At 40.1% G+C, this 22,870-nt stretch overlaps 1 protein-coding gene across 1 annotated transcript in view; it reads left to right on the top strand.

Moving 5' to 3' along the window:
* LOC106873701 (regulator of G protein signaling 7) overlaps window positions 1–22,870 on the top strand; it is a 225,016-nt gene that overhangs the window by 110,902 nt on the left and 91,244 nt on the right. The window contains exons 2-3 of the mRNA XM_089348250.1: window positions 9,154–9,250; window positions 22,590–22,750. Coding sequence (XP_089204376.1) covers window positions 9,154–9,250; window positions 22,590–22,750 — 258 coding nt within the window. The remainder of the gene's footprint in view (window positions 1–9,153; window positions 9,251–22,589; window positions 22,751–22,870) is intronic.

The following is a 22,870-nucleotide window of genomic DNA, read 5'->3' as shown; positions in this document are numbered from 1 at the left end:
TGAAATGCATGGCTTTCTTCTCCGCCGCCGCCGCCCCCGCCACCCCCTAACCCTCCACCCCACCCCCCACACACATGCTCGAGTATGAACAATAAATGGTTGGTCCTTTTGTTATCAAACTCTTGCTCTCCTTTGTAGTGTCTCGGCTGAAAGCTACTTTTACTTAAATGATTTAACTGTGTGATCGATAAACGCTACAACAGCAACAACAACGACGATAATGATGATGATGATGATGATGATAGCCACTATAATTGATTGGCTGGTTTGTTGATTTCTCCAATTGTACTTTACATGATGTAGGGAGAGAGAGAGAGAGAGACAGACAGACAGAGTGTCGACATGAAAGGTGCAGAATGGGTGCACATACTAGGCTTGGTGGCAGGCAATGAATAGAGGTACACTTTACAGTGAGAGAAAAAGGATCATAGAAACAGAAGAGGAAAAGGGAGAGTGAGAGTAAATGAAAGAGTAGTCCTGGGAGGAGTTATACAGATGAAAAATTCGTTTTGTTTAAATCTGAACAAAAAGAGCCAAAAGGAATTCCAGTCCACTACCATAATAATAATAATAATAATAATAGGGCCTCCCCCCACATTCAGGGTGAGCAGCAGTGTTCCCAAATAGGCCTGCCTAGTCACAGATGTAGGACCAAGTCCCTGGGTTTCACCAGGTCTCAGGAAGGCAACCATCTTGCATCTGCCGCCAGCATGCAGGTCCTGACTAGGAGCTTCTAGTTTCACCAAAACCTTCTCCCACCATCCTTACCCCATTACCGTTAGGCTTTTGTAAAAAAAGGGGGGGTAGATCAAAAAGAAACCGGCCAATGGTGTGAGTTTGTTTACGGTGGAGATCTCTTTGCCAAGGGGGCCCCCATGCATTATGACCCCAAATTCTTCTGCTGTGGCACTACCTGGAGTAACGTGGGGTCTGGAAGATGGGTAGCAATGGAATGCTGCTAGCTCCAATGTTATTAGAGCTGCACCTTTCTAACCAGTCCGTCTGACATTGCCCTCTTCTGCAAGGATCAATCGTTGAGTTCGGAAATCTATCTTTCTCTGCTTGTTCCATTGTTAGGGTCTTAGTTTGGTGTGGCGAGGGACAAGGTCAGCGCTCCTGTACCCTGAGGTCTCTTCCTGGAGACAATGGGTAACCATGTACTCCTGATCCTGTCAGTCATGGTCAGGTCATCAGTGACTAAACCAGCTCCCTTCTTGGTTCAGCATACTGCATCTTGGAGGAAGGCGTGAGGGCACCCATTAGAACTAAAAATTAATAATAACAATAACAATAATAAATGGACCTCAATCAGAATTGCCACATGCCTGTGTTCAATTGTTTGATCAATGAACAACTGACTCATTCAAATTCCCCAGCTTAGGACAGTTTCCTAATTATAGTGCCATAAAAAGCATTAACACCTACATGAATATGGTTCCATGAATCAGATTAGGTGGTGTTTTAGCAAATAAATGGTAGACTTAAAAGTAAATTTTATGAATTTCCCTACCAAATAGTTTTGTCAAAAGTTCTAGAAGTTTGACTAAATGTTATAAAAAGCTAGAATATTGAACACCCAAACAACTGAATAACCTTAAACATGGGACGATTTGTGTGCTTGTACTGCAGATTTCTACTCGTACTGCGAATTTCTGCTCGTACCTTGAGACAAAAATTCACACGAGTCTCCGCTCGTACAGCAAGTTACTTGTACAATGGGGCACTCATAATGCGAAGTTCTACTGTATATATCTATACATATATGACATCAAAATGAAATGAAATCACAATCAAATGGAAATTGTAGTTGTGGTCCCCTTGCCGGTGGCATGTAAAAAGCACCATCTGATCGTGGTTGATGCCAGCCTTCTCTGGCCCCTGTGCCAGTGGCACTTAAAAAACACCCACTACACTCGCGAAGTGGTTGGCATTAGGAAGGCCATCCAGCTGTAGAAACTTTGCCAGATCAAATTGGAGCCTGGTGCAGCCTCCTGGCTTGCCAGACCCCAGTTGAACTGTCTAACCCATGCCAGCATGGAAAGCGGACGTTAAACGATGATGATGATATATTCACTTCTACTCTAGGCATAAAGCCCGAAATTTTTGGGGAGGGAGCCAGTCGATTAGACCGACTCCAGTATGCAACTGGTACTTAATTTATCGACCCTGAAAGGATGAAAGGCAAAGTCGACCTCGGCTAAATTTGAACTCAGAACGTAAAGACAGACAAAATACCACGCCCAGCATGCTAATGTTTATGCCAGTTTGCCATCTTTGTGCATGTATACACACACACGTGTATATATATATATATATATTGTTTTACATTAATCTTCTGTGATAATGGCATGACTTTATAAAAAGCAATTATTCTTTTTCTCTTCCCACCTACCTCACACCACTTTAATTGGCATCTCCTTTTCATATTTCTAACCATTTAACTTCAGTTCTGCCATAATAAGAATGGGGGCCTGTTTGCCAAACTTATGGAGATAAGGAGAAGAATTACATGGCCCACTGAGGGCACTAGACACAATAAATAAATTTCCAATATAATAATGTAAATTTAAAGATCCTTTCAACCTATGTTAAATGATTGAAAAACAAACCTGAGATGAAAAAAAGACCCCCAAAAATGACAGAATTAATGGTTAAAAAACAAAAAAGAAGTTAAAAGAAAACTTATATTGTGTTACATAATTTTACCAAAATATTCGCTTGCTGTGGCCACATTTCAAAGTAAATTTTTCAGTATCAAACCAACAACACGTGTGTGTGGTGGGGAATATCTGAATTAAAAATAAAAAAACAGAAATTACCTATTTCCTCTCCTCTCCTTTTCCTCTTCTTCCTCTCCTTTTCTTTTTCTTTTTCCTTTCGGAGTTTTTTTTAATCTCTCTCTTTATCTCATTTTCTTTTTAGGGGTGGAGTGGGGGGGGTGTACAAGGCTTAAAGCAGTTTTTTGTTTGTCTGTTTTTTTTCTTTGAATATTCCATCATTTAGCATCAATGGTTCTTCTCTTTCTTTTTGTTTTTTTTTATTATTATTTTAAAAAGTCCATATTGAATAATAATTAATTCTTGATTCCTTCGTGCAAAATATCTTGTTGCTAAGTAACAAAACAATAAATCAATTGATTTTAAAGTTGCAGGGGGGAGGGGTGGGTGGGGAGAGTTAGAACTTTCTAGGCCAGCGCTAGAAGCAGCATATATGAAGAGACACCACTTGATTTTTTTCTTTTTGCTTTTACTACTATTACTACTACTACTACTACTAATACAACTACTACCACCACCACCTCTACTAGAACCACCACTACTACTAAAGCAACTACAACTGCCACCACCACCACCTCTACAAGAACCACTACTACTACTACTACAAATACAACTACTACAACTGCCACCACTACCACCACCACTACTAGAACCACTACTACTACTCCTTGTTTTTCATCATCATCCTCTTTCTCTTCCTCCGTTTCTTTTATATAAAGATCATATCTTGAAAAAAAATAAAAAGATAAAACAAAACAAAGAGGAGAAAAAAAAACTGAAAACCTCCATACAACATTAATTTCTTGTTGCATCAAGATAGAAATGTGGTGTAATTGTCATAATGAAATCTTTTATTCACTGAAATAAATACATAAAATAAAATAAAATAAATAAATAAGAACAAAGGGGAAGGAGTGGGGGGGGATAAACAAGCAAAAGTGAAAGTGAAACAAGAAATAGAAAAGTTGAAAAACAATAACAGAATGAAGCTACAGGAAGAAAATTAACATCCTTGTCAACATCATATGCACCATCAATCATCATCATCACCATCATTGTCATTATTAACTGTCTTCACCATCATCATCATTGATATTTTATCTTATCAGCTCCTATGTGATTTGAACTCACGACTTAGAGAGATGGAACAAATGCCAAAATTCATATGTCCGCTCCATCAATTTTGCTAATCCACTAAACTTGTTTTAGTTGGACTTACGTCTGTTTTTCCATGCTGGCATGGGTTAGATAAACATGTTATGGAGGCATTGTTTTACGGCTGGATCCCCTTCCTGCTACTAACCCTTAAGTCTTATTCCATGCAACATTAAAAGTGTCGAGTAATCAGATGATTTATTGGCAAGGAACCAACATCAACACGACACATTCCTTTTCTCAAAACTTTTGTAGATGACTGTACATTGTAAACAAGCATACACACACACACACACACACACACACACACACACACACACACACACACACACACACACACACACACACACACACACACACACACACACACACACACACACACACACACACGAACACTCATACATCATTGTTTTGACATCCACTTTCCCACACTAGCTTCGGTTAGAGCTTACCGAGGCAGATTTTCAATACCTGGATGCTCTTCCTGTCACCAACTCTCATTTCAGTGTTTTTACAAAAGACAGGAAATGAATGACAGCTTGTATGACAACAACACATCACACAATGTCATGACAAGGAGATAGATACACACACTCATATAAATATATGATGGGCTTCTTTCAGTTTCTGTCTTTGAAGTCCACTCCCAAGGTCAGCCTGGGAATGTAGTAAAAAGCATCAGCCACATGGCTGCACATTCAGTGTCACTGTGTGGCACCTTAAGTGCCTCCTACTTCAGCTCTGGAATGACCAAAGGCTTGTGAGTGGTGGTAGACAACAACTGAAAGAAACCCATTGTGTGTGTGTTGTTATTGCCTTGCCCTGATTTCTGGTGATGGTTGTATGTGAATGTCAGCATCAAGCAAGCAGTGTCCTTCATTTCCAATCTTCCATGAGAACATGTCTGGCCATGGGGGAAATATAATCTTGCTTGGAAACAAGCAAGCGTTGGTGACAGGAAAGGCCAAAGCAGACAATTTGAGCCTGGTGCATCTCTCTGACCTTATCAGTTCCTGTCAAACTGTCTAACCCATACCAGCATGGAAAACAGGCCTTAAATGATAAAGATACATTTTAGCTGCAAGTTGTCTCGGAATGCGTAAGACATGTCCCAAAAGCATTATTCTCTCCATTCATTTTCTGTCTCTTTTACAGTCTCTAGTACTGCATATGTGTGTGTGTGTGTGTGTGTGTGTGTGTGTGTGTATAAATATTGGGAAATGTTTTATTTTTAAAGATGAAGTTTACAGACAGAAAATCATAATTATATTAACAATAATTTATCTAAGCTATTTCTATATTTAATTAACACTATTGATAATTATAATTACATAACAGTAATAGCTATCATAATTAATTAATTAAAATGATCAAATAATGATTGGTTAGTAATGTGTCTTAGAACAAACAACAAAAATAGTGGCTTCTAATTCAGACACTACGCCTGCAATTTTGAGCGGAGGGAGTGTTAGTCAATATTGTCGACCCCAATACATCACTGGTACTTTATTTTATTGACTTCTGAAAGGAAAAAAGGCCGATGCCAGTGCCGCCTGACTGGCTCCTGTGCCGGTGGCACATAAAAAGCACCCACTACATTCTCAGAGTGGTTGGCATTAGGAAAGGCATCCAGCTGTAGAAACCTTGCCACATTAGATTGGAGCCTGGTGCAGCCTCCCAGCTTGCCAGTCCTCAGTCAAACCATCCAACCCATGCCAGCATGGAAAACGGACATTAAACGATGATGATGATGATAATGAAACTGAAAGAAGCCCGTCGTATATGTATGTATGTATGGTATCAAATTGATATTAATTAATATCAAATTTTTACCCTATTATGTTATATATATAGATATATGTATGTATATGTTTGTGTGTCCGTGTTTTTCCCTCCAACATTGCTTGACAACCGATGTTGGTATGTTTACATCCCCATAACTTAGCAGTTTGGCAAACAAGATCAATATAATAAGTACTAGGCTTACAATGGATAAGTCCTGGGGTCGATTCGTTAGACTAAAGGCGGTGCTCCAGCATGGCCGCAGTCACATGACTGAAACAAATGAAAGAAGAATGATGATGATGATAACTATTAATATTAGTGTTGTTGTTGTTGTTGTTTCAAATTTTGGCACAAGGCCAGCAATTTTAAAGGGGCTGTAAATTGATTACATCAAACCCTGTACTTGACTGGTATTTTTTATCACCCCTTCCCCTCCCCTTCCCCCTCTTCCCCCCTAAAAAAAAACAGATGGAAGGCAAGATTGACCTCAGTGGAATTTGAACTCAGAATGTAAAATGCTGGAAGAACTGCTTCCTTACTACTACTACTATTACTACTACTACTGATGATGATGACGATGATGATGATGATATTGCAAATATTAGGGACGTAGCGAGAGAGATGAAGAGATTGTGGAACACAAGTGTGACAATTGCTCTCATGGTACTTTGGTACACTTGGCACAATGCACAGAAACTGCTATTGAAGAATTTGAAGGATATTGGAATTGAGATATGCACTGTTGACCTGCAGTGCCATTCACGATTCTGTAGGAATTATAAGAAAGATTCTTGAGATTCGAGGAGACTTGTTGTCATTAAATCTCAAGACATCATTGCTGCTAAATAACAGAACATACAACAGCTTTAATAATAATTATGATAGCTTTTCATTTACCCTAATGGTGATAATTAAGAAAAGAATTAATTACAAATAAACAAAAGTGATTTTGATTACAAGCAAATTATGAAGGTTTTAACGATTCCTAAATCAATTTAGAAGTTTTAAGTTAAATTGACCCCATGTGCTTGACTTCCACTTAATTTTTAATGACACTGGAACGATGAAAGACAAAGCTGACTTGAATGGATTTAATCGCAAAAAATTTAGATTTTACTAATATTCTGCCCTGATGTGTTACCAGGCAGTGGTTGTGACAAACTCTGATCTTAATTGATTGGAAGTGTTATCATGTACATCTTTTGTCTTGGTATAAAAGATGGGCTACAGCAAATATTCTGCTCAATACCACAGATTTGCTTGTCAGTTGTTTGACCTTAACCAGTTGAGCATGTCCCTTAGTGGCTGACAATATGTGCACCTCTGATCATGAGCAGAAGTAGTGGGGGAGCATCATGGCCATGTGTTGAGAGGAATTCTTTGGGGTTTGAATAATTCATCTCTGGAAACATGGGTATTGCGTTTGACATCCTCAAACAACCTTTATTCAAGGACCTTTTGAGCGGGATGGGCTACTCGACCTGAAGAAAATTCTAACTGGGCCCCACCTGCGTGGTCATGCGCTGTTTATCTTGATATAAGATCACCATGTCACGCACATATGGTTGTCATGCATGTGCCTGGTGTACCCTTATCAGACGGGTAGTCATGATGGGTATATTGGGCTTCATATATTTGTACCCCAGTGTCACTCTGATGGCATGCACTGCTCTCTCACTCAATATTAATAATAGTAATCATAATCCTCTTTGCTATGGGCAGCACAAGACCTGAAATTTTGAGGGCAAGTATAAGTCAATTACATGGACCCCAGTGCTCGACTGGTAGTTACTTCATTGACCCCCAAAAGGATGAAAGGCAAAGCCAACCTGAGCATAACAATAATAATGATGATTTCATTTATTTGCCACAAGGGTATAATATGAGGGGGACAATACAAAGGCAGACATAAAGTGTAGGGGTTTACATATAATGAAATGACAAAAAAGGAAAGAAAGAAAGTATATACTTCTTACCACATAGTCACGCCTGTGCCTTGTCTCTCTCTCTCTCTCTCTCTCTCTCTCTCTCTCTCTCTCTCTCTCTCTCTCTCTCTCTCTCTCTCTCTCTCTCTCTCTCACACACTATGTCACAGTGATTCTGCCAAACAATTTCCTGAATGGTACACTGGTCTGAGGTATACTCAGTCACTTATGTGCATTAAATCACTCTGGTGATTGAACAACTTGAATATTCATTTCGCCCGGCATGCTAACGATTCTGCCAGCTCGCTGCCTCCCTCTTAGTATTAATAATAATAACAACAACATAAACAGCACTGGTAGCAGTGTTGCAATGAGAAATGGTAATCATACCATTCTATCATACTCTAATCTGTCAGTTCCGCTCCATTTCTCAGCTGAGAGTTCTTTGTCTTGTGAGGTTGTGGTTGCTGGTGCCACATATAAAAAACAAACCATCCAGTACACTCTGGAAAGTGGTTGGCATTAGGAAGGGCATCCTACTGTAGAAACCAAACCAAAACAGACAATCAGAGCCTGGTACACCGCCCAGCCTTGCCAGCCCCTGTTGAACCATCCAATCCATACCAGCATGGAAAACAGATCTAAATGATGATAACGATGATGATTCTATATATCTTGCACAAATATATTAATTATATTAATGGTGGTGGTGGTGGTGGTGGTGGTGGCAGTAAGAGAGATGTTGTTGATGATGATGATGATGATGCTAATTACATAAGACTCTTATCTCTTATTTTCAATATTCAAATAGAAAGAAATTAAAATTAAATTTCAAAGGTTTTTTTTTAACGAGAGGAGAGTGGGGGGGGGGGTAATGTGCGCCAGTGATGATCTCATTTAACATCTGTTTGTGTGAGATATTCGGTTCATCATCATCATCATCGTTTAACGTCCGTTTTCCATGCTGGCATGGGTTGGACGGTTCGACTGGGGTCTGAGAAGCCAGGAGGTTGCACCAGGCTCCAGTCTGGCAGTGTTTCTACAGCTGGATGCCCTTCCTAATGCCAACCACTTTGAGAGTGTAGTGGGTGCTTTTTTTTTACGTGCCACCAACACAAGCCAGAGGAGGATGGCAACGACCACGTTCGGTTGGTACTCTTTACGTGGCTCCAGCACAGGGATCACAAGTTCAATTTCCATTTGATCTTGATGTGAAGGTTGGTGACAGGATGGGCATCCAGCTGTAGATAATCTACCTAACAAAAATTGCATTTGAGCCGTGCCACTACACAAAAGCATATATTAAAATGGTGACGACAATGATGGTGATGCTGATGACAACGATGATGATGGTGATGATGAATTCTGATTTGTCTTTTACAATGACCAAAAATGTAATCTAATTAAATTAAGAAAAGAAAGAAAATAAGAAAACATGTATGTAAGTAACTGAACCACAATGTAAATTAATTGACTAATGATTGATATTGTTGTTGTTGTTGTTGTTTCAGATGGAACAGCTTGTGAAGCAGATGAGTGATCCGAATAATGGCATCCAAGTTCGCACACAAAAACAGTTCCTCACAACGATTCCTAAAGCATTCACAGGTAAAACATTGCTTATTGTATTTCGTTTTTGGATTTGGTTTGCAAGATTCTTTATGTGAGTTTGTCTGTTGAAGCATATTCTGTTGTGTCTGGGGAGAGTCATTTTCTTTTGGTGCCTTATTATTTAACACACACACCAGTAAAATTTCCAAAATTATTGAAAAGGTTGCAAGATGCAATGAAAATTTTAGAAAAATAAAGAAGAAATAAGTGGAAATTTTACTGATGAATGTGTTAAATTATAAGGAACTAAAAGAGAATGACTCTCTCCAGACAAAAAAAAATTGGTTATTGTGTCTTTGAAATATCAACTTTAGGTTTTTTTTTTTGTTTTAATGGTTCGGTGAAGGAAGAAGGGATGGCTACAACTGTAGTGGCCTTCTGTCAGGTCTTTGACACTGGTGTTGTGGGATGGGCATTAAAGGTGACATAGACTCTGGCCAAAGGCTTGTTTCTACTACTACTACTACTGCTACTACTACTACTACTACTACAGTAAAGAAGTAATGCATTCGTTCGTATAGCAACTGGTCCAAATGCTTGCTTGCAATACTGTCTGCACCTGCTAAAGAAGAAATTCTCAAAATGGCAATTAGCCCCACTCACCCCCACAAAAATATCATTGAAAATTTTTACCCCTCTCTCTTTATGAAGGCACAAGATCAGCAATGTTGAAGGGAAGGTGTTAGTTTCAATGATCCCCAGCAGTTGACCGGTACTTTATCAACCCCTTAGAAGATGAAAGACAAACTTGATCTTGGTGGCGTTTGAACCCAAAGCATAAAGTCAAAAGAAATGCTGCTAAGCAAGTTGTCTGGCACAGCTGCTTTTAATAATAACAACAGAATTTCTTTCTAACAGGGACTGTATAGTTTGTAGAGTAAACCCACAGATAAACTGTAAAACCTGGAATGTAGTCTATAGACTAAGGTGTACAGAGGGGCAGTGCAGAAACAGGACAATGACATAAATTGAAGAGACAGCATGTAGCATAGTTGAGCAGATAAGTGAACACTGGCAGGAGCTGAAGGAGAAGAAAAGCTTGTCAGTGCTCTACTAATATGCTCAATTAGAACATCTCAGTTGATAACATAGATGTTAGGATCTTATTGGCAAATAGGAGACAACACTCAGACATATTACAGAAGGTAGACCAAAACTCAAATGAAAATATGAATGGAGTAATAAGCCTGGTATTTGTTCTATCTGTCTTTTTTACTGAACTGCCAAGTTACAGGGACATAAACATACCAACACTGGTTGCCAAGCAGAGGTGAGACACTCACACATTTCACTTAGGCATTGCAATACTAATAACATGGTGTAGAACTCAATATACATACCTTTCTATGTACATGCATAAATGTAAATGTTTTTTTTCAAATGAACTGCACTTCAAATTTGAAGTTCTGATGAGACTAAAGTTGTTACTCAGGCATTCAACTATGAATCCCTTAGTTAAGGGGTGTTATCTTGCAGGTACTTGGCGACCCCACTGGTGTTGGTGCCACATAAAAAGTACCCAGTACACTCTCTTAATTGGTTGGTTGGTTTTAGGAAGCTAACGAAGTTCATTAGATAATTGTCAATTTCTATGTCATCGCAGGAGGTAAGCCAGCTACCTGGTCTGCTTCCCCTGGCTTACTTGCAATGGCAAAAAACTAAGAGGTAAAGGTTAACCGGGGAAATCAGCAGATGTCCCCAGTAGCTGCTGCCTCAACATTACATAACTTAGATATGGGGCTGATCTCGGATGCGTCCAAGTAGATGACTTTGTTCTTTGGAAGGACCACATTGAGGAGATGATTGAGTAAGAGATGGAAATATGGTGAGCTGATGTGAAAGCAAAGAGTGGCAAGTAAAGTGTGAGGCTCAGGGTTAGCAGGTCAGTCCCTCTGCAGAGCTTACAACATGCTGAGTATCACAGGGGTCAATAGGTACAAGGCCATCAGGTCATTTGTGGAGGCAGCAAAGGTTGCCCCAAGAGGGCTGTGGATCAGGAAGTGGAAGCTAAGCAGACACAGACTGGGAGCTTGAGTAACCCTGGCTGGATCACCTGGCAGAAAGTGTCTGGCATTAAAAGGCTGACCATAAAATGATCATCTGCAACATGGTTGGAATTGATTTTTAAGGAGAGCAATGTCTTCAGTAAGAAACCTGCTCCTCTCCCTCTATTATAGTTTCTTTCTTCAGTCGATACCCACTCTGTTAAGGGGCCTTATCTTGCAGGTACTTGGTTACCTCACTGGTGCTGGTGCCAAGTAAAAGCACCCAGTATGCTCTGTTGGGCGGTTGGCATCAGGAAGGGCATCCAGCTGCCAAAACCATGCCATAGCAGATATAGAGCCTGGCTGAGCCCTCTGGTCCATCTGTTCTTGTCAAACCATCCCACCCCTGCTAGCCTGGAGTTAAATGATGATGATGATTGAGTGAAGAAGAGAAGGTGAGTGAAGGTTGAAAGAGAGTGTGTACTGGAACGAATGCACTTAATGTCTGTTAGATAATTGCTGGTAAAAGAGAGAGAGAGACGGACAAAGGAGTTGTATGAAATACCAACGTATCTAGTGGAATCTCTTGTTACTCATGCATCAGAGAGGGAAGGGGAGGAGGAGGGGGTTGGTTGTGAAAGAGTGTGTGATGGATGTCAGTGAAAGCTGCTTATGTGAGTAATGGTAGGGAGAAGTGAGAGGGTGGTGGATGTCACTGGAGGAAAGACCTGGGGGCGGAGAGGAGTGTTAACCATCAGCAGACACGGAAAAGAAGGAGTGTAATGGATTCCATTCCTTCTTTTACTCTTTTACACATGTCATTGAGCATCCTGTCAGGAATGTTTTAGATTCCAGCATGAGAGACTGGATCTGGCCAATTTCAACATAAAACAAGGTAGAATATTTGGGCCGGATGTGGCTGGTTTCAGTGCTAAAAGGGCTTAAGGGATGAAGAGGGGAATTGAATATAGGAAGAGCTTTTGTTTGCCTCATTCGACAGGTTGTATGGGACAGTAAATGAAGAGAAGTATCAAACAGGTAATAAGGGCAACAGGTGTGAAAGACTCAAAAGTCCTTTTTGTGCCCCAGCCTTCGTCACTTCCTCTTCCATGTAATCAACCCTTACCCTACCATATTTCTTTTGAAATCCACTGCCTTTCTTTGAATTGATTTTGAATACTGTCCTGATGTCATAGGGGCCGCATATCTTTTGTATCTTTCCGGAGAGGCCTTTCACATAGGGTAGAGAGACTGGGGACAAATATCCATCAAATGTAAATATTGTAAATAATTCCTCATCTCTTAAATATAGACCTGGATGATGATGATGATGTGTATATCTGCTGACCATAAAATAATCATCTGCAACATGGTTGGAATTGAATTTTAAGGAGAGCCATGACTTCAGTAAAAAGGTGGTTGTCTCCACATATTTACTCAGCTAGTGGTCGGAAGTAAGATAAAGGATGACTCACCCGAGAAAATAACATTCTTCCACTGCTTTAGGTTTTTACTCCACACTAAACGCTTGGCAACGTTTGTTTTTAAAAGTAGTGGTTTTCTGATTGCAGCCCTCCTGTGATATCCGGCTTTGTGCAGCTCTCGGCGAACAGTTTTCCTGGAAACTGGGTTCTGAAGGTGGTCATTAAGCTCTGCAGTAATTTTGGGAGCTGCACTTTTGTGATCCTTTCTAACAATTTGTGTGAGAGTCTGACAGTCCCTATCTGAAAGTTTTGGTTTTCTTCAGGAGTTTTGTTTCGACGAGGAGCTTTTTCCCTCTTTCTCAAAGACTGTCATTACTTTCGAGACAGTACTTCTTGATACACCAAACATTTCGGCTGCTTTTGTTACGCTAGCGCCTGCCATACGAGCACCAACAATTTGACCTCTTTGAAAGTCTGATAGATCTGTCATTCTAATGAATTTTAATTACCTTTTTCTGATGATATCTGAAAAGAAACAGAAATTTTAGCAAAACATATTAAGTAACACGAATCATAAATCAAAAAACATAAAAATAAACAAGCTTTTGATGGTTTTATAGATATTTCAAAATTATGATGCTAGGTGTTTCCATTATTTTGTCCAACCCTTATATATATATATATATATATATATATATATATATATATATACATTTCTTGCTTCAGTCTTTAGACTGTGGCCATGCTGGGGCACCACCTTGAAGAATTTTTATCGAATGAATTGACCGCAGTACTTATGTTTGTTAAAGTCTGGTACGTATTCGGTCAGTCTATTTTGCTGAACCACTAAGTTATAGAGATGTAAACACATCAAAACCAGTTATCAAGTAGTGGTGGGAGACAAACACAGACACAAAGAAACACACACACACACACACACACACACACATGTGATAGGCTTCTTTCAGTTGCCAGCTACCAGATCTAGTCATAAATGTTTTGGTTGGCCCAGGGCTATAACGGAAAATATTTGCCCAAGTTGCCACACAGTGGAACTGAACCTGGAACTGTATGAGTGGGAAACAATCTTCTTAACTACACAGACAAATCTGCTTGTATATCCTTATACACACACACACACACATGTTGTGAGAACAACAGAGAGGAGAAGGAAAAGGGGGGAGAGAGAGAGAGTGTGAAAGGTGTGCGCAATTATTTTTTAAGCTTTCCATCCAATTATCTTCATTGAGGATGACCTTTCTAAAATGCATGTTTGCATGCACATGTTCAGTGCAATGCAGCTGCACCTTTGCATGCATGCCTCCTGGCATTATGCTTTCATTCTCAGTGAATATATGAGGTGTGGGTTGGGTGTGCGGTGGTGGGAGCAGAAGGATAGTAATGGAGGTGATAATAACCGTTGCGGTGCCAGTGGTGGTTTACGAGGGAGCAAAGGGGTTGAGGGGGTAGAAAAATGGCGCCGGAGTTGAGTGTTGGACGGTGCCACTGGTGATAGTAACAGTGCTTGTGTGGTTGCCGTAGGCAATGATGATGATGATGATGGTGGTGGAGTGGATATGACAGCTAACAACAGTTAGTCAAGCGAGAATGTGCTTGGAGAGAATAGGTTGAGAACTGAGGAACGGAATTGGCAGAAACCCATTTTATTTCTGTTGTTGTTGTTAGCAGATATTAACTTTTTATTCTCTCATTTCCTGTTTGTAAATGTGTGTGGCTGCATGTCTTATACATACATATACACACACACATATATATGTATAACAGGCGTGTGGTAAGAAGCTTGCTTCCCAACCACATGCTTCTGGGTTCAGTCTCACTGCATGGCACTTTGAGCAAGTGTCTTCTACTATTAGCCTCGGGCTGACCAAAGCCTTGTGAGTGGATTTGGTAGATGGAAACTGAAAGAAACCCATCGCATATATGTATATATATATATATCATCATCGTCATTTAGCATCTGTTGTCCATGCTGGCATGGGTTGAACAGTTTGACCAGGGCTGGAAGGCTGCATTGGACTCCAGTTAGATTCAGCATGGCTTTCTATGGCTGGATGTCCTTCCTAACACCAACCACTCTGAGTGTGTAATGGGTGCTTTTACATGCCACCGGCATGACGCCAAGATGTGTTTATGTTCCACTGGTATGGGTACCAATTTTTGTGACACCAGTACCTGCCACGACTGCAATTTTGCTCAGCTTGATGGGTCTTCTTCTTCTCAAGCATGACATAATGCCAAATGTCTTAGTCATTGCCTCCGTGAGGCCCAACACTCGAAAGGAACTCAGCCACTTTGCCTTCATGAAGCTCAACGTTCAAGAGATGTTCTTTATGTGCCACCAGCATGGGTGCATTTGGTTTTATGGGTCCTCTCAAGCAAAGCATATTGCCAAAGGTCTCGGTCACCAGTCATTGCCTCTGTGACGCTCAACATTCAAAGATCATGCTTCACCACCTCATCCCATGTCTTCCTGGGTTTATGTATAGAAATCTTTCTTGGTCTCCCTCTTCCATAGATTCAATTCTCATTCGATGTTGCGTATATGCAAACAATTCATACCTTTTTGTGTTAGTGAGCATGAAGAAGCCAGCATGTCCATTGGCTCTCAAAGACATAATGAAACAGGTATCAGCAGAATATTATTACCATTCCAAGAAATTCTGGTTCAACACCTGCATCTTCCATGAATACCTTTTTTTAAACTATTTTTATCCTTCATATAGATACAGTTGCAGGCATGGTCATGTGGTTAGAAAGCTTGCTTTGCAACCCCATGGTTTCAGGTTCAGTCCCATTGCGTAGAACCTTGGGCAAGTGTCTTCTACTATAACTCTGGGCCACTACCACTTCAACAACCAGTGTTAGTTTGTTTATGTCCCTGTAACTTAGTGGTTCACCATAAGAAAATGAGTTTGCAGACTTTAAACTAAGTATTGGCATTGATTTGTTTGACAAGAACCCCTTCAAGCTGGTGCCCCAGCATAGCCACAGTCCAATTACTGAAACAAGCCAAAGATCAAAAGAGATCTCTATCTACATTGAACCCTTATTAAACCAAACCAAACCAACTGGGGGCAGAGAATCCATTTTAACTGATTGGAATTTCACTTCTCACAAATCCCTTGACGCTTAGACAGAATCATGAAATGAATACCAATTTTCAAAAGAAAATATTACCTGAAAATAAAATTAAATAAAACAAATTTCTCATTTGTATATTTGCAATAACTAATCCGTTTTGGGATTTGGTTTGCAAGATTCTTTATGTGAGTTTGTGTGTTGAAGCATATTTTGTTGTGTCTGGAGAGAGTCATTCTCTTTTAATGCCTTATTATCTAACACACTCACCGGTTCCATTTCCACTCATTTACTTATTTGTTTTTCTAAAATTTTCAAGAACACAATTCGGATAACGAACAGAATCAACAACTATTGAAAAGGTTGCAAAACGCAACAAAATTTTAGTATAAATAAATAAGTAAATGAGTGGAAATCGGACCGGTGGGTGTGTCAAAGTAATAAGGCATTAAAAGCGAATGACTCTCCCCAGACACAATAAAATAACTATTTGTTATTTCACTAAATTTTATTTAGATAATCAGAGTTCACTTCATTGAAAACTTATTTCTGCAAACTTTCTTTAAAAAAAAGAATGAAAGAAAAAAGTGTATTTTTTAGAGAATTATCAGACAATGACCTTGCACTGCTTGTATTGACACACTCTCTCTCTCTCTCTCTCTCTCTCTCTCTGTCACTCCCTCCCTCTATCTATGTGATGTAAAGCATGACTAGAGAACCCAACCAACCATGATTCATATCAGCTGTTATTCAAAAGAGAAGATGCATAAAGTGAACTCTCACTAAACCAGACCTCGTTAAGCCGGGTATTAGATAAACGAGTGGCAAACTGAATTAAGAGACTGTTAAGACTGTCAGTGTTGCCCTCCACCAATATTGGTGGCAGCAGCGGCAGTGGTGGTGGTGGTGCTAGTGCTGTTGCTTTAAGCTTGATTTCTAGTAGTGTTTCTGAACCTTTTTACCCTTGTGTAATCCTTAAAATAAATTACATGTGTCAAGGAACCTCTGCACAAAAAAAATCATATCCCATATCTTTCTCATATTTTTTCATCGTAATTCACGTGGTGAATATCATATATCATCATCATCGTCATCAAGTGTTTTAAATCCAGGTTTTGTCCCTGTTAACGGGGGTGACTGGATCTACCTCAATGCCATAGCAACCAAAGTAGGCAGGTGCAGCCCACCCCAACCTTTGGGTTGGCTGGTGCCCATTCTCCTTTGCTATCATGTAAAAAATGGTTGCCACAGGTAAAAAATGGTTGCCACAGGTAAAAAATGGTTGACGACCACTGGGTCTAGAACCATAAAAATTAAACGGCAGGGTATGTCTACGACAAGATTTCTTCCTGTCATTATTAACATTGCTTCATGGAAGAGAATTTGAAGGAGCAAAATCTTGCTGCCACATGTTGTACACCTCATGGTTTGTGTGACCTCCAGCAGCATGTTGATTAATAAGGAAATACAAAATGGTTGACTCAAAGTACCATTGATATCTTGAGGCCACAGGGAACTTTAATTGATGAATATTATCTTTATAAAATTTGGTGTTGTGCCAGGCCATAAATCTTCCCATCGAATTCATTACCATTCCTCAAGATATCGCTTTTAGGGATTCACAGGGGAAACGAGCTATGGCTGGTGAAGGGACGGGGAGGAAATTATCTTCAATGACATTTTTCAATCAATTCTTTTTTCCTTGTTTTTACCATTTCTTTGAAATCTCTTCCAATTCTCTCTTGGCATTTGGTGAACACTCAATAATATGAATGAGGGCCTCTTAGGTCCTTAATGAATTCAGAACATGTCTTGTCACATGATGATGGGCATTGAGCCAAGGACAAAGACAGCAAATAAACTAAGACAGCAACGACAATAGAAATATAGAGAAAAATAAACAAAAAAAGACAAACCAATAAAAATCTACAACACATCATCATCATCATCATCGATAGGGGGGGGGGGGGAAGAAAGTGCTTTAATGAGGGACATATAAAGTGGTAATGCTGGTTGTGGTGATGGGGACAGTAGTGGAAATAATAAGGATGGTGGTGGTGGTGGTGGTGGTGGTAGTGATGATGATGGTGGTGGTTGTGATGGTCAGGTGGTTTATTGGCAAGGAAGAAAAGTGTTGTTTGGCCTGTGTGTGTGTGGTTGGGTGATTGTGTATGTGAAATAACAATAGTAGCAGTAGTAGTAGTGGTAGTGGTAGTCCTTCCAGCCGGAGACTATAAATTGATCCTTGTAATGGCTATCTGCTCCATCGACTTGAATATCAACTCTGGGTAGGTTGAAGAGAAAAGCGAGAGAGAGAGAGAAACAGAGGGAGAGAGAGAGAGAGAGAGAGAAACAAAGAAAAGAACAGCAGACAAGATTGTTGGGGAGAGGGGAGCATGGGGGGAAGGTAGTAGTGTAATTATGTGCATACGCATGCCTCTGTATGGAAGTGTGTATATTCATAGGTTTAAATATATGTGTATAATATGATATACTTGAATATATGAATGTATGTATGGGGACGTGTGCTGGTACACACACACACACACACACACACACATATATATATACATGAACATCTACATGTGTGGATACATGTATCTGCGCTTGTGAATATATACATCTATGCACATATACACACACACTCACATGCATATATTTGTGTCTATGTCGCAAGAACAAATCCATGCTTATTTGTAATATAATTGTAAAATATCGATTTCTTTTGACCGGACTCAATATCAGTTGTAAGTTGGTACAGGAGGATATCATCATCATCACCATCATCATCATCATCATCACCATCATCATCATCATCATCATCATCATCAAACATCCGTTTTCTATTCTGGCATGAGTTTGATAGCAGCTGGCGTGGTCGAGAGCCCATGGTCTGTTTTGGCATGGTTTCTTGCAGACTCGATGCCCTGCCTAATGCCAACCACTTTACAGAGTCCACTGGGTGCTTTTTTTAAGTGGCACCATTACCAGTGCTTTCTATGTGGCATTGGCACTGGTGCTTTTTACATAGCATTAGCACCAGTGTTTTCTATATGGCATCATCTCTGACAGGGTCACCAAGTACCTTGCAAGACAAAAGAACAAAACAGAAAAATGGACCCCACCACATTACCAGTACTTCTCTCTATAATCTCTCAACTTGCAAGAAATATACTAATCCCTCAACTATCATGGGTGTTACTTTCCAACCCCCCCCCCCCCCCAGCAATAGGTGAAAATCTGCAAAGTAGAAACAGTACTGTACTGTATATTTTTTAATTACTTTTATAATTTGTATATATTTATTTTATTATAAATGCAAAACAACACCACGGAGGGATCAACATAAGCTTAGATAATAAACTGCGATAGGTGAACCACAATTACTGTATCAGTGGATTACTGTATCAGTCAAATTTCTCGCAGATCATCACACCTTCCTGTCTTGACACATTAGCTAATGTACTCCTAGATAACTCTAACTATTCAATGATCATGAATGAAGATCACTGACAGCAAGTGAGCTAAACTGAACCACTTGTGAGTTCAATGTGTTGGTCATGGATACAAGAGACAACCCATATTTCCTTCTGTTAGCCTTTCGGTGTCTTATCAATACAGCCTGTTGTTGCTCTCGAGATATTTCTACAAGATTTGGAACTGAGATTGTGACAAGTTCATATTTATGTCAGAGGTTCTTGTGTTCTTTAACTTGTTTTGGTCATTTGATTGTGGCCATAGTGGAGCACTGCTTTTAGTCGAACAAATCGACCCCGGGACTTCTTCTTTGTAAGCCTAGTACTTATTCCATCCGTATCTTTTGCTGAACTGCTTGGATACGGGTGCGTAAACACACCAACATCAGTTGTCAAGCGATAGTGGTAGGGGACAAACACAGACACACAAATATATATGTATATATATATATATATACGATGGACTTCTTTTCAGTTTCCGTCTACCAAATCCACTCACAAGGCTTTGGTCGGCCTGAGGCTATAGTAAAAGACACTTACCCAAGGTGCCACACTGTGGAACTGAACCCAGAACCATGTGGTTGGGAAACAAGCTTCTTGCCCTAGCCACTCCTATGCTTACAGGATATTAATAACACAGCCATCCATACCACTTTTGAGGGTTTGTTCTGATACATCTTCCCCATGATCAGCTTTCCTTTCAAATAAGGGTTACTATATGTCTCCCCTTCAACCATTCACCTGTTCTTTCTGTGTCTCAACACCACCCTTAATATTACACCCCCACACTTAATCAGCATGACACAGAATGTGATAAGGCTGGCCCCCTTTGAATTACAGGTACTACTCATATTTTCCATCTGTGTAGACTGGAGCAACGTGATGTAAAGTGTCCTGCTCAAGGACACAACGCACTGTCAGGAATTGAACTCACAATTGTATGATCGTGAGCTGAATAACCTAACCACTGAGCCACATGCCTTCTGAAAAATACAAACGTAAAACATAATAACAAGAATGAGAAGTGTTTGGTTGGGTCGGGTGGGGCAGGTCTTGGAGTAGCACAGTTTTTAATAAGAAACGGCAATTTATCTGCATTGAGATTCTCTCAGTTAGGTTATCATTGATTAAGTTTATTGCTTGTGAGACTGTCTCCTACTGCAGCAGAAGACATTAGCAGGGCAGGGGAAGAAGAGGACGAGGTGGGGTGGGGGGAGCAGTGCTGTTGATTGCTTCTATATCTTTGCTTTGAGAAACTGGAGAAAGTTGCCAGAGACTGAATTAAACAGGATATAAATAAATAAATAAATAAAGAAATATATGGAAATTCTCACTGAAGACAACTGCATAGTAAAAGAAAAAAAAAGAATTACAATAAAACAGAATAAAAATCAAAGAAGAAAAAAAAGATATGATTTCACAGAACCGTGATTCTCTCTCTCACAGACCTGCTTATCTTTTGGTATCACAGAATAACTCCAAATATACAAGAATTATTTATTTACAGCTTTGTTCTGCACAAATACACGGTTATCTTGAAATGCGATGATAGCAATCATGGAAAGGGAAGAGTCAGTTTTATGTCTGTCGTCCCCCTGGAGTCTATTAAAATAGCTAGCAGACATTAGCAAGAGTCTGATTCCATCAACCAATCGACCGTTTCTCTCTTCTGCAATGTCTTGTGCTGATGCAAGGAATCATTGTCTCATATTCTCTTATAATCATCATCATCATCATCAACAGGTGCAGGAGTGGCTGTGTGGTAAGAAGCTTGCTTACCAACCACATGGTTCTGGGTTCAGTCCCACTGCGTGACACCTTGGGCAAAGCCTTGTAAGTGGATTTAGAAGACGGAAACTGAAAGAAGCCCATTATATATATATATATATATATATATCTGCATATATATATATATGTGTGTCTGTGTTTGTCCCCGACCTCTATCGCTTGACAACTAATGCTGGTGTGTTTACGTCCCCCGTAACTTAGCAGTTCGGCAAAAAGAGACCGATAGAATAAGTACTAGGCTTACAAAGAATAAGTTCTGGGGTCGATTTGCTCGACTAAAGGTGGTGCTCCAGCATGGCCGCAGTCAAATGACTGAAACAAGTAAAAGAGAGTAAAGAGTATTTAATGTACATTGTTATGTAGTTGCATGAGTCAGATACTCTTGTTGTTGCCAAACTTCACCTTTTTCCGGGTAAGGTAATCTTTCCTCACAGCCAGACATGTTTTTCGTCCAAGAATGGAAACAAACAGCATCACTTGTATGACAAGGATGTTTATTTGCAATCATCCTGCAAGGTGTGCCTGGTGGCAGATAACTTTCTGAGAAATATGCATTATTTATTTTCACTGGAAGTTTGCAGAGACAGGTTTTCCATGGAGTTTTTCTTTGTGAAGATTTCAAGACATGGTGATGGGATGAAGAAGGCAACTGACTTGTCATGCTCTGTAGCATCCACATCATCAATCATCATTTAACATCCACTCATGCATGAGTCAAACAGAATTTGTCTAGGTGTATGCCCTTCCTGTCACTAACTCTCACCTGAAAACACCTGTGCCAGTGCCACATAAAAAGAAAATTACCTAGTACGTTCTGTAAAGTGGTTGGCATTAGGAAGAGCATCCAGCTGTAGAACCCCATACTCAAACAAACGACTGGAGCCTGGTGCAGCTCTCTGGCTTGTCAGCTTCCATTGAACTGTCCAACCCATGCCAGCATGGAAAATGGACGTTAAATGATGATGATGATGATGTGGGCTGGCAGAATTTTTAGCTCATCAGATGAAATACTAAACAGCATTTGTTCTGGCTCTTTATACCATCATCATCATCATCATCATCATTGTTTAACGTTCACTTTCCATGCTGGCATGGGTTGGACAGTTTGACTGAGGACTGGCAAGCCAGGAGACTGCACCAGGTTCCAATCTGATTTGGCAAGGTTTCTACAGCTGGATGCCCTTCCTAATGCCAGTCACTCCAAGAGTGTAGTGGGTGCTTTTTACGTGCCACCGGCACAGGACCCAGTCAGCTGGCACTGGTATAGTCGGGGGGGGGGGGCACTGGTATAGTCAGGGGGCACTGATATAAGCAGGTGACACTGATATAGTCAGGGGTCACTGGTATAGGCAGAGGGCACTGATATAGTCGGGTGGGGGCACTGGTATAGTCAGGGGACCTGGGTTCAAATTCAGCTTAGGTCAATTATGCCTTTCATCCCCCTGGGCTTGGTAAAATAAAGTACTGGTCAAATACTTGTCCCCCTCTCCTCAAAATTGCTGACCTTGTGCCAAAATTAGAAGCAATTGTTGTTATTATAAATTTGTTTTTGTTTTTGTTGCAGGAAGTGATCTTATTGACTGGTTGATGAAGAAACTTGATATCACAGAACTCAATGAAGTCTATCATTTAGCCAGCCTCCTCTGTCACTATGGATATATTTTCCCAATCACTGATACAAAATCGTTGAGTGTCAAAGAAGATGGATCCTTATACCGCTTTCAGGTAACATTTGCATCAATATATATACATGTGTGTGTGTGTTGTTTTAACCTTTTGGTAATGATATTTCTAATTAAACAAAGCAGCAAGCTGGCAGAATCATTAACATGTCAGGCAAAACGC

This window comes from Octopus bimaculoides, chromosome 2 (assembly GCF_046866305.1).
Source record: "Octopus bimaculoides isolate indiv1 chromosome 2, ASM4686630v1, whole genome shotgun sequence".
Classification (NCBI taxonomy): Eukaryota; Metazoa; Mollusca; class Cephalopoda; order Octopoda; family Octopodidae; genus Octopus; species Octopus bimaculoides.
The sequence above is the reverse complement of the archived record's forward strand: the minus strand, read 5'-3'. Positions and strand labels throughout refer to the sequence as shown.